At 33.9% G+C, this 11,677-nt stretch overlaps 2 protein-coding genes across 6 annotated transcripts; both read right to left on the reverse strand.

Moving 5' to 3' along the window:
• Window positions 1–1,198: 1,198 nt before the first annotated feature.
• Window positions 1,199–4,191, reverse strand: LOC8270873 (protein LATERAL ROOT PRIMORDIUM 1). 5 transcript variants are annotated; one of them, XM_015715285.3, is made up of 3 exons: window positions 3,209–4,178; window positions 2,562–2,873; window positions 1,199–1,481 (listed from the first exon to the last, which is right to left on the reverse strand). In XM_015715285.3, the coding sequence occupies exons 1-3, from the start codon at window positions 3,744–3,746 to the stop codon at window positions 1,471–1,473; spliced, it is 861 nt and encodes a 286-aa protein (XP_015570771.2). In that variant the 5' UTR covers window positions 3,747–4,178; the 3' UTR covers window positions 1,199–1,470. The 5 variants fall into 5 exon arrangements, with proteins under 5 accessions (XP_015570771.2, XP_002513050.2, XP_025012059.2 ...); XM_002513004.4 differs by having other exon boundaries at window positions 2,562–2,852; window positions 3,209–4,152; XM_025156291.2 differs by lacking the exon at window positions 1,199–1,481 and adding an exon at window positions 1,873–2,276 and having other exon boundaries at window positions 3,209–4,191.
• Window positions 4,192–5,898: 1,707 nt separating this feature from the next.
• Window positions 5,899–9,518, reverse strand: LOC8270874 (receptor-like protein EIX1). The gene is made up of 2 exons (XM_002513005.4): window positions 6,201–9,518; window positions 5,899–6,043 (listed from the first exon to the last, which is right to left on the reverse strand). The coding sequence occupies exons 1-2, from the start codon at window positions 9,422–9,424 to the stop codon at window positions 6,007–6,009; spliced, it is 3,261 nt and encodes a 1,086-aa protein (XP_002513051.4). The 5' UTR covers window positions 9,425–9,518; the 3' UTR covers window positions 5,899–6,006.
• Window positions 9,519–11,677: the final 2,159 nt, after the last annotated feature.

Consider the following 11,677-nt stretch of genomic DNA (forward strand, 5'->3'; position numbering starts at 1 on the left):
ATCAACAACATTACAAAGATACAATTTGGGTCCACTTAGTAGTCACTACCACTATGATATTGAGATGGACTGCATGTCAAAGAATGGTCTGATATTGGGTTACAGACAACCTAGAGCCTCAAATCCTTGTACTGAACTGTGTAAACAGAAACCCATGTTCTTGGCCAGACATGGCATGCCAAGGAAGCTTTGTTATCCAGATAGTAGGGAGGAATTTATGGCATGCTACATGAAAGTCCAAATTTGGGTTACAAGCTTTGATGAGAGTATGGGTCTGCAGATTTTTTGTCTTTGACTAAAGAGAAAGAAACCATTGATTTTCTTTAAACAAATGATTCCACTATTTCACGTGCAAAGAGGAGTTATGGTGTGTCCACTTTTGAGAAAGATTCACTGCTTATTAATTGATTTTTTGTTCCACCAGCAGACATGTCAAATGGGTTTTGATCTTGACTTTAATGGGTTCCACCATTTGTATTTCTTTCTCATGCAAATAAATTCATTTCCTTTGAAGAAATCATGAAATTAATTGTCAAATTTTCATTTTTCTTCTTAGTGATAAAGCCGGAACCACAGAATGTGGATCCAATTGATTAATAACAATAATCAAAAGAAACCTTATTGAAATGTAAAATAAAGTTTTCTTCTTTAAAAGAAAGAATTGAAGATATTTAAACTTAAAAAAAAAAAAAAAAGATGTCCTCCAAAAAATGTCCCTATTTCCTATTGGAGATATAATAATTAAAAGCCTTGTTATGGAAAGGATTAGAGATTTATTTTAACAGCTCCAATTTACTTATTAAATTATATGTTTTAATTTGATTTTAACAGCTCCAATTTACTTATTAAATTATATGTTTTAATTTGATACTTAGTCATCATATCTTATCAATAATATATACCGGCATAAAATAGAACGAATATATTATTTAATCGCATTTTAAATTTAATATTTACGTGCAAAGCTGTGTTAGAGATATTAAAACTATTTATGAGTTTATCCAACTATCCAAGGTATTAGCTTACATGATTCTTGAAGGGAACAAAACTGTCTGCCTTTCCAATTATTCTATTTCTTTGTTTTCACTGTAACCAAACAATTAAGAGAAAGATTAAAAAAAAAACCTTGCAAACTGCACAAGTTATCTACTTCTATAGATTCACAGGCACATCTTTGGTTGATAAACTCCCAAGAAAATATATAACATTTTTTTTCTCATCCAACTGAACATCCAAAACTACATATTCCAAGATTGTTACCCTTGCCACTAATAAAGGAAGGAACATTTTTGGAACAGAAGCACCGACTAATAACAGCTTACAGTACTTTAAAGCCAGCCAATCTTTCCTTACAGCAGAGGAGGACATGCATTTTTCTTTTTCTTTTTTTTCCTTTTGCAACTGAATTTATTAATGAACAAAAGAAGGGTCCACCTTCTGCATTTAACCAAAGCCTAAAGGGATGGGGTTTCATTCATTACCTGCTCAATGCAAATGTTATGAGAAAAGAATTGGAAAAAAATGGTTAGTATAGCAGAAAAATCTGCCTTCTATGAAGAGGATAATAATCACAGTGCAATTAGAAATGACATGTGCAATTGAGCATCATCTAAACCCAGATCTACATTTTCACAAACTCATTGAATGTGATCCTAAATGTTTGGAACATACCTTCATAATCAAGTCAAGAAAGAAGCATTCTTGGCCTAGTTTAAACAGTACTATCTTGACCCAGTTCAGATGTATAGTATAAAGTCCAAACTTTAAAAAAAAAAAGATCAAACTATATGGACCCTTTTTCTTTTCACTCTTTCTTTAACCAGAACATCAAATAAAATTTGTACGAGTATTGGTGGATCAAGTTCATGTAACAATTTTTCCAATATGAATGCTGGCCACTTACTGGATGTGATAATCTAGTGCAAATTCCCATTTGCAGCAACTTGATGTGGAGAAGACAATCAAATAATATAACAACCTTGATATCTTGGAAAAACTAGATATTGAAGTGTATAAGAAAAAGGCGAAAACACATATGGGTAAAATGCTTATTATTGAGAGGCACTAAAGAACTTTCTGCATTGAGTTAAAAACAAAGGACAGGATATCATAGATGACATGTTTGGATACTTGCATAAGAGGGAATGAAGAGACACTAGAGTATGGCAAGGAGTACACCATTGCTAACGCTTTTCCCATATTTTCAATGAATGAAAGTGACTTTGCTACTATGATCTTTGCTTGCTTAAGAAGCTTAAAGCTAATCCTTCTTGTGACTTCAAGAAATCATATCAAAGAAAACAAGAATTAGAATGCTTTTAATTGCTCAAGGATGGAAAGACATATCAAGCTTAATTCTTCTTTTCCTTAGGCGCCACTTGCTAACAACAAATAAGATCAGCAAATCAAGCTTTAGTGCAATAGGCTCGAAATCAAACTTCATATAACTTTAATGCAATTCCTCTTATCATTTTGATCAGATTAGTTAATATATTACTTATAAACAAGCAATCATTAACCCCAAAGGAAAATTGAAAATCAATGAGTAGCACAGGTTGTACCTTGAAGCAATCTTTGACTGCCAGAAGCTGTATATGCAGCTGGTGGATCAAGAATTGGTGAAGTGGAGTCTCTATTTCTCTCACTAGAGGGCATCTTTGAAATACATGGAAATAAATTTTTCTTATCAATGCCTTGATCATAGAGGAACCCTTTAAATAGATGGCCACTTATGTTCACCATGGCCTGGTATCCAACCTCAGGTTCCCCACCATTTATGGCAGTTACCCTAATGCACCTGAAAACTGCAGGAGCGCGAACTTGACTTGGTAAACACTGCTTGAAGCTTGCATCTATAGCACCAGAAAAACCATCTAAAACTTTAGTGTCAGAATTCAATTCTCTGCAACTATTGCTTTGAGAAAAGAGACCAAGGCAGAGGAAAACAGGGAACCTTGCAACAAGAGCTCAATAGACCAACAAATTTTTTGATCATTAACTACAACAACTTCCAAATTTAGAAGCCAAATCAAGATTTAATCTTGCAATTTTCTTACAAATTATAAGTGAGCATATTCAAAAAAGACTCAATCTTGCATCAATAAATCACGAAAAAGTCTATCTGACATCCATATTCAAGAAAGACCAAGTCTTGTATATAAGATTTATACCATAATCAACAGGTCAATCAAACAGTAAGAGGTAGTACCTTGGTAATTAGAGCCAGTATCAAAACTGAAAGAAGCAGCGACATTGTTATTAGAAGTGCTCAAACTATTAGATGTAGCGGTCACATTCTCTCTTGGCCTTTTAGTACCACCACCACCAGAAGAAGACCCAGAAGAGCCACCGCCACCGCCACCATCGCCCCCATGCCTCTCTCGTCTCCTGGCAGCAGAAACCCACGTGCTCTTCACATGAGTAGCACAGTCGTACCCTCTACTCTTGCAGCAAGTCCTGCACCTTCTAAACTCGCATTCTTTCTTAGCTCTATTTCCACAATCTCTACAAACTCTAGAAGAGCTATTACTATTATCATTTTCAATATTATCCTCATGATCGACAATACTTAATGCATCTTTTTTAGCAAAACATGATTCTTGTTGATACCTCTTTAGAGCGGTCCAAGCATCTTGATTGTTTGAAATGTTGCACTGGTCATTGATATTGGTTATTTGCTGTTGATGAAAAGGAGCAGAAGAAGAAGGTGGTGGAGCTATGAGAAGAATGTTATGGAGGCCTAACATGTTTGTGTGGTCAAGTGGGAACAAGGTGGTTGTGGTGGTGGGTGGTGGTGGTGGTGGTGGTGATGGCCATGTTTTGGTAAGAGAAATACCAGCTGGGGTTGCCACAGTTGGTGGATTGGGATTGAGAAAGGTAGTTTATAGAATTATATATACATAAAGAGGACCCAGAGAAAAAAAAGTGATTTTCTGCCAAGTGAATAGTGATAGAGATATATGAACTAGCAATATAACATGAAGTAATTAGACTCAGAGAGAGAGAGAGAGAGAGAGATTTGTTGCAGAAGTTGCTTTTGTTACTAGAAGTCTCTAAAACTCCTGTGGCCTGACTGCTTCTACTTCTAAAATACTTGAACTTTAACTGCATTTCTTTCTTTTGTGAAGTTATTGTTTTCTAGCTCAAAAAAGATATCTTGATGTAAAAGCATCTTTAACTTGCATTCTTGATGATAAATGCATGCCCATTTTTTTAAAAGATCAATATCACAGAATGGAGCCTCCTCTGTGAATAACATATAAAACAATTAATCAAGTTTAACAATAGCAACTAGAATCATTACTCTCCCCAGTTGCTTCCTCACCAATTGTCATAGTAAGATTGTAAGGGAAGAAAAAGCTAATTAATCCATTACTTCTGATTGTTTTTTTAAATAAGTATAACATCATTTCTTGTTCCCCAGTTACCTCAGACTCATTAATATCATAATCATCCTTAAAACTGTGACATCTTAATTTTGAATGTCAACCAGAACAATCAATAGAAAAAGAAAATTCTCCCTATTAAAGATAGTAAACTTTAAAAGTACACACAAGTATATAGCACAACTTCCTCATAAAATGTGCCCTTGAAATTTATCCCTTCATAATTCATGTTTAGCAGCTATGCTTACATTCTAATCAACCTCATTCCAACTGTAATCTTCTATCTTATGCAATTAATTGTTTCAAGGGTTTTGGGGGGAAGATTTAGGTGAAAATTACTTTCACCAAAAAATAAAATAATTGCTTTCAATTTCCACTAGAAAGATGAAAAATTTGGGATAGTCCAAAGTGTTAGGTATGCAGCACTATAAGTTTCTTTATTAGCAGAAAGATTAAGCAATTATAGAATGGGTTTGGACCACCCTAGTCTATAAGTCAAGATTAGAGTCTAAAGCCTAATAGTCTATGTTCCTATATAGGTTGCAGCCTAGCCTAGCTAAGCATCTATATGAATAACTTTTGCAATTTTTCTTTTTCTTTTATCTTTTTGTTTGTGCTGTTGGCCACACACAGTGATGTTGATGGGGCATCACTTGATAGGTTATTCTTTTCCTGTTTTCAGTTGTTTAAATCCTACAAACCATATAATGAAATGTTGTTTTCTTTGTTTCTTTGTTGGAGTGATAAATTATTTTCAATAATTTGTCATTTTCTTTTTCAACATTCAAGTACTGTTTGCAATGAAAGATAGAGAGAGCACATTCTCAACATAAAGGATATTTTAGAAAAGGAACCCTATTGGCATATGGTAGCTCGTCAGGCTAAGTTTGTGGAAAGGAGAAACTTTCTGCTCTTAGCATAAAGAAGAAGAATTAGGGTTTAGGGAGGTCATATATTGGGCCTAGGTTTCCAAATTCCAACTCTCACATTACACAGGATGGTCATTATTGTGCCATTTTCATCCAGATGGGGTTCTAGTTTAGCCTTAGGTTTGGGTCACGAAGCTAGATGATGGTCCATCCATAATGCACTGAGTGGCCAATTTCTGTTTGAAATTTTGATTTAGCTCTTGACCCTAAGACAATTTGGTATCTCATTTGTGAAATGGTGATCAAGGTCCCATATATCAAAGGTTCTCTTGTGTTGCCAAATTCTCTTAACATCACATCATACACACATGTGATCTTCATTTATGTTCATAATACTCAAAGAGAATAATGAGTTAGTACTTCTGCTAGAATGTGCTTACCATGGGTAATAATTTTGGATTTAGTTTAACAAGGAAAAATTATAATAATGCATTCAACAATTATCACTAAACAGTAAGTTATCAAATACCCTTCATTGATTGATGGCAGGCCATTATCATTAATCATTAGACACTAATCATTCATTTATTTGTAAGCATTATGACAGTTGATAGGAGGGATTAATGTAAAGCAAAATCTCAATGTCAGAACAAATTTGCATGTATTATTACATGGTAGATTACATCGTTTTTAAGACATCATTGAATAAAACATATTGCATTGCTCTCTCTATATATTATTACATGGTAAATCTAGTAAATTCTTCGATTCCTCCTAATGCAGAGTGTTCTGCAAAAGATTAAAAAAAAAGAAAACAAATTATGGTAAGAAATTAAAAAATGACAGATATATCAAAGTATAAGCCTTGATGAAAAAGAATTAGAACAATTACTTTAAACAAAATTATTTTAAATAGAGCAGACATTTAGTTTCATAAAGAACTTACAAAAAATTCCAGCAAATCTTGTCCCACAAATCGTATAGAAATCGAAAATATGCAAACCTCCATCGCCTGTTAAAGCATAGAGGACCCACTACGAGCCAGAATCCCACCACAAATCCTGGTGCAATGCTCACAAAGAAATAAAACCAGTCGACTTCGAATCCATTTTCATCTTCTTCTCTTTCGTTCTCATCATCTGGTGCATGCAAAATACCTTCCTTGCTACAATTTATGGGTAGAGGAGGCCCACAAAGATCATTGTCCATGAAACTAGATGGATCAAAGCCTCTTAACTGAGTTCCTGCAGGTATTTTTCCTGTCAATTTGTTATTGGAGAGGTTCAAGTGACTCAAAAATGTCAAACTCGAAATGCTTTCAGGAATTTCACCAAAAAGGTGGTTTTGAGAGAAGTCTATAGATTCCAATGATTGCATAGCACCAATGTCCTTTGGAATTCTTCCAGTCAATGAATTTTGTGAGAAGCTCAAGGATTGTAATCCTACCAGGCTTGTGATATTCATTGGAATCTCTCCAGATAAATTATTATTGGAAAGATCAATAGCTTTCACAAATCCAAGAATAGTACTATACTCTGCCACTCTTCCTTTTATGACTAGTATAGCGCTATCAATAAGGATTGGAGAAGGGCCGACGTTACTTTGATCAAAAGTCAAGCTTCCGAAAGAGTCATTCACTTTAACCATTCCACTGAAGTTACTGAAACAGCTCGGTATCATACTAGAGAAGTTATTATCAGCAAGGTCTAATATTTGTAAAGAAGCCATGCGACAAATCTCCTCGGGAATTTGACCATGTAACTTATTTCCACGCAGAATGAGAATGATCATATCTGGAAAGCTCTTTCCAATCCATGATGGAATTTTTCCTACCAATTTGTTTCCACTAAAATCAAGTGTGAACAGCTTTCTACAATTTTGAATTGATAAGGGTATATCACCAGAGAGATCATTATTGGCAAAATGCACTGACTCAAGAAAGCTTAGAGTTCCAATGGACTTGGGAATATTGCCAGTAAATTTATTGTTGCTTAAATTTATGGCTGTCAAACTTTGCCAACTCAACCAACAGTCTGGTATCTCACCGGACAAAAGATTTCCTCCAAGATTAAGTACTTCCATCTTCTTCACTTCTTGCATTTTGTAACACAAGAAGTTGATTATAGATCCTGTAAAAGAATTACTAGAAAGATCTAATGCACTCAAATTGGAAGAGAAATAAGGTACTGGTCCCCTAAAATTATTTGAACTCATATCAAACATTGTGATCCTGTAATCATTAGAAACAACAGGAACATTTGGAATCACTCCATGTATTTGGTTGTGAGATAGATTTGCATAAGCAAAATTAGAAGACATATCCCAAAACCAAACTGGAATAGTGCTTGAAATCCCTGAATTAGATAAATCCAGAATTTCTAAATACCTTAAAGAATGAAGCCATGCAGGAAATTGTGGCCCAATCTTCCAAGACCGTAAAGATAGGTAATGAAGTTGAAAAGGAGGAGTCCAATTGGACCCAACTCTCAACACTGGACCATTGGCCATCATTGATCCATCAAAAATAAACAATTTGGTGAGATTTGCGAAGTGAACCTCAGTAACCTCACCCTCCAATAAATTACCATCGAAAAAAGCAATTTCTAATCTTGTAAGCTGTCCAAAAGATTCAGGAAGAGTTCCATTCAATTTATTAGAAGAGAGAGATAATTGTATCAGGGATGCCATTTCACCAAGAGATGATGGAATTGGACCAGAGAGTTCACAGTCACTCAAAGACAATGACTCTAGCACATTCGTAGGACAATCAGATAAAATTTCAAGGACATCATTTATCTCTTGGCTCCATCTGTTACCTGATAAGTCAAGTGATCTCAAATTGCAAAGATGTCTCAAGGATTTTGGAATTGGACCTGAGATCGAATTATATGAGAGATCAAGAGAAGCAAGATTCTTAAAATGGCCAAGATCATCTGTTAAATAACCGGATAATTGACAACTATACATAGAGAATGATTCTAGCTCATCTGAGATGCACCCCGAAAGAATTTCAAGGACGTCATTTATTTTTTGACTCAATGTGACAGTATCTAAGACAAGTGATCTCAAATTGCAAAGATGTTTGAAGGATGTTGGAATTCCTCCGCTAATGGCAAGATTGGATGACAGGTCAAGAGTGATTAGAGAAGTCATGTTTCCAATGAGACTTGAAATATTACCTTGCAACCGATTGGAATTCAGGCTAAGGAACTCTAGATTGGTAAAACCATATAACCAATTGGGTACGGAAGAATTGAAAGAATTGTAACCCAAGTCGAGTTCCTTAAGAGATGACGTCAGATTTTGAAGACTATTTGGAATTGGACCTTGAAAATCATTAACTGAGAGATCAAGAATGGCAAGGGAAGAAAAGTTGAGATTGACAGTTGAAGGGAATGAAGTACCACCAAGTTGGCAACGAGACAAATGCAATTGTAGCAAAGAAGGGAGTGAGTTTATCACATTCAGCCAATCAAAGGAGTAAAGGTTCACATAACTCAGATCAAGGAATTTTAACGAAGAGAGACTAGAAAGCCAATGTAAATTCTCAACATGCATATTAAATGTGTATCTTGCTCGAAAACCATGTACGTCTCCTACTCGAAGATCAAGATATTGCAAATTTGAGAGATTTCCAAGTTGAGGAGGAATCATTCCTCCAAATCCAGCATTAGAGAGGTTAAGATATCTTAAACTCTCCATGGAGCCAAGGAATTTGGGAATGCGAATTCCTTCAAAGTTATTGTTGCTCAAGTCCAAGTACCTCAAATACTTTAAATTTAACAAAGAAGGACTGATCTTACCAGCCAACGCGGTCCTTGCATAATACTCTACAGATAGGCTAGCAGCTTGCTGAGAATAAAAACTTCCGGGGCCTGTATATTCCGAAAAAGAAGGAGTTCCGAGATGGAGCTCAAGAACATGGCCAGTAGAATTGTGGCAGATAACTCCAGACCATCTGCAGCAATCTCCATCGCCAACCCAATTAGCCAGCTTGTTTGAAGTGTCAGAAAGATGAAGCTTGAAGTTCAAAAGAGCTTCTCTCTCACTCTGAATGCAGCCAGCATTGCAGAAGCCAACAGGAAAGATTGACAAGAGAAGAGACCAAAGGAAAAGAATGGTAATTACACTAATATTAGTGCTACTCGGTATATTGATTCCCATCACCATACAAAGATATAGTGGAAACTGAAAGTATATAGAGAGAGTGAGTAGTATATATTTGTAGATGAATCAAAAGTTGGACAGTTAGAGTGATATTTATAATGCTTTCTGGTGCTCAAACGTTTAATAAATTTACAGACTGTTGGTTTTATACAGGGTCAATTTAATAAATTATAACGTGCAAAAAGAGTTGACAAGTCTTCCTCGAATGTTCCTTTTTTTCTACTTGTTGGAATGCTTTTTCATTTTGCATGATATGCAAGAAATTTTTATAATCGTTTAGTGGAAAAGTAAAAACCATTAGGTGGCGTGGAGCCCAGCACCAGAAGACCAAGTTAAGTCCTTTAAACTTGTGTTTCTTTTTCTGTCCCTGTAGAAGTCTTCGTCCACGGTCTGATTGACTTGTAAGACACCTAAGGTCAAAGAGTTTCTTTATTTGAAGAACTGCCAATCAATTTTAACTTTCTTTTAACACTAACAAATTCAGAATCTATTATTCAAAGATTGCTAATTCTGGCATACAGCAGATGTTAATTTTTATCTACACTGGCTATATGTATATATTATAAAAGTAAAAAAATAACGTGGATATATAAATATTTTATATTTTAATATTAAATAATTAATATATATTTAATTATTTTAAAATTAATAAATATATATTAATAATGTACCGATTTAGCACTTAGACTAGATAAGTGCCAAGCTCTAAGTATACTACAAGCTCATTCTATAAAATAAGATCCTAAAGCAACAAGAAAGCTAGTTTCAGGTTCAAGTGTTTGCAATGCAATAACTAGCACTTGTGCACAAAATGTTTAAGAATTTATCGATATCAATAATACCCAACAAATCCCTAAACCGTAGCATTTTGAAGATTTCATAGTATACTAGTGGAAGCACAACAGCTGATCCCAATTGATGGGTCAAAACCTACTCAGTACATAAAAATCATAAATTAACCAAAAAGATATAGATGCTAAGCGATCATTGGAATATGTTGACTTCTCTTGAAACGGATCTTTCTATTCAAATTCCTGAAACATTTCAAGCTTGACGTTTTTGAGTCACTTAAATCCCTCTAATAACAAACTGACAGGAATAATCCCCTCCGGAGATCAGTTAAGAGGCTTGATCCATCTAGTTTTATGGGAAATGAACTATGTAGGTTTCCATTGACCTTGAGCTGCAATGAAGAATGTGCTCCGCCTGCACCTGATGATGAGAATGAAAGAGAATAAGAAGGAAATATTTTAATTTCTTGGACAATTTATGGCACACGATTTGGTGGGATTATGTAAGTCATGTGAAGTCAATTATCTGCTCGGTTTGCATATCAGATAAGACATATATGTATATTTTCTCTAACTTTAAGATTTCAAACGTATCCAACCATTTATAACCATCAATCTGATTATGATACAACTATTCTATTCTAAAGGTGAAGCACAATGTGATGCACGTTGATTCATGAGAATGAATTCGGCATATTGAGAAGGACAGGATCATGTTTTGTTATATGTACATAAACATTCAAAAAGAAATTTAGTACAACATTAGTGTTAGCTACGCATTTTAATGATTTAATATTAATAAATATTCACCGGTTCGACCAATTTTGATAGACCATTTTTATTTATCCATAAAAAAATATGTCCCGTTTTTTTCTTTTTACTTATTAATTTAAAAATATCATTCATAACTTAACGTTTACTTTTTGAATTTTAAAATTGTAAATTAATATACTTATATTTCTTTTTAAGTTTCAAAATATTTTTTTTTAAATTATAGATAAATTAACTAGTCCACCAATATTAAAATTATTGTATATTACATTAAAAAGTTTATTAAAAATATTTTAATAAGAAAATAACTGATGCAAATTGAAAATAACCAATCAAAATTGGACATAGAGAATACATACAATATATTTATTGATTGAGTGTATAAATAACTTGTCATATTAATTAGAAATCTACTTGCTAGTTATTTATTGGACAATCATTCCAACTATTGATTTTAAATTTAATCTTATATAAATATTTTGTTTTTCTAAAATTATTGAGCAAAGTCTTAGGCAGACTGACAATAAAACTATTTATGTAATCCTTATTATATGTCTTTTACATTTAAATTACTGAGTTATGATCTAAAAGACATGTAAGTAGTTCTTAAAACTATAATATTCATTTCTCAAGAAATTTACATTCTTGGTTTACTTTTCTTTTTAATTTTCAATTTGATTTGGATTTTTATTAG

This window comes from Ricinus communis, chromosome 8 (genome assembly GCF_019578655.1).
Source record: "Ricinus communis isolate WT05 ecotype wild-type chromosome 8, ASM1957865v1, whole genome shotgun sequence".
NCBI lineage: Eukaryota > Viridiplantae > Streptophyta > Magnoliopsida > Malpighiales > Euphorbiaceae > Ricinus > Ricinus communis.

Bases quoted from the DNA above. Each gene is read 5' to 3' on its own strand.
- LOC8270873 (XM_025156291.2), bottom strand. From the start codon at position 3,746: ATGTTAGGCCTCCATAACATTCTTCTCATAGCTCCACCACCTTCTTCT. The intron at 2,874-3,208 runs GTACTACCTCTT...CTAAAGTTTTAG, and splicing joins TACTGGCTCTAATTACCAAG to ATGGTTTTTCTGGTGCTATA. The intron at 2,277-2,561 runs GTACAACCTGTG...GATTTCTTGAAG, and splicing joins CAGTCAAAGATTGCTTCAAG to TCACAAGAAGGATTAGCTTT.
- LOC8270874 (XM_002513005.4), bottom strand. From the start codon at position 9,424: ATGGTGATGGGAATCAATATACCGAGTAGCACTAATATTAGTGTAATT. The intron at 6,044-6,200 runs GTAAGTTCTTTA...AATCTTTTGCAG, and splicing joins AAGATTTGCTGGAATTTTTT to AACACTCTGCATTAGGAGGA.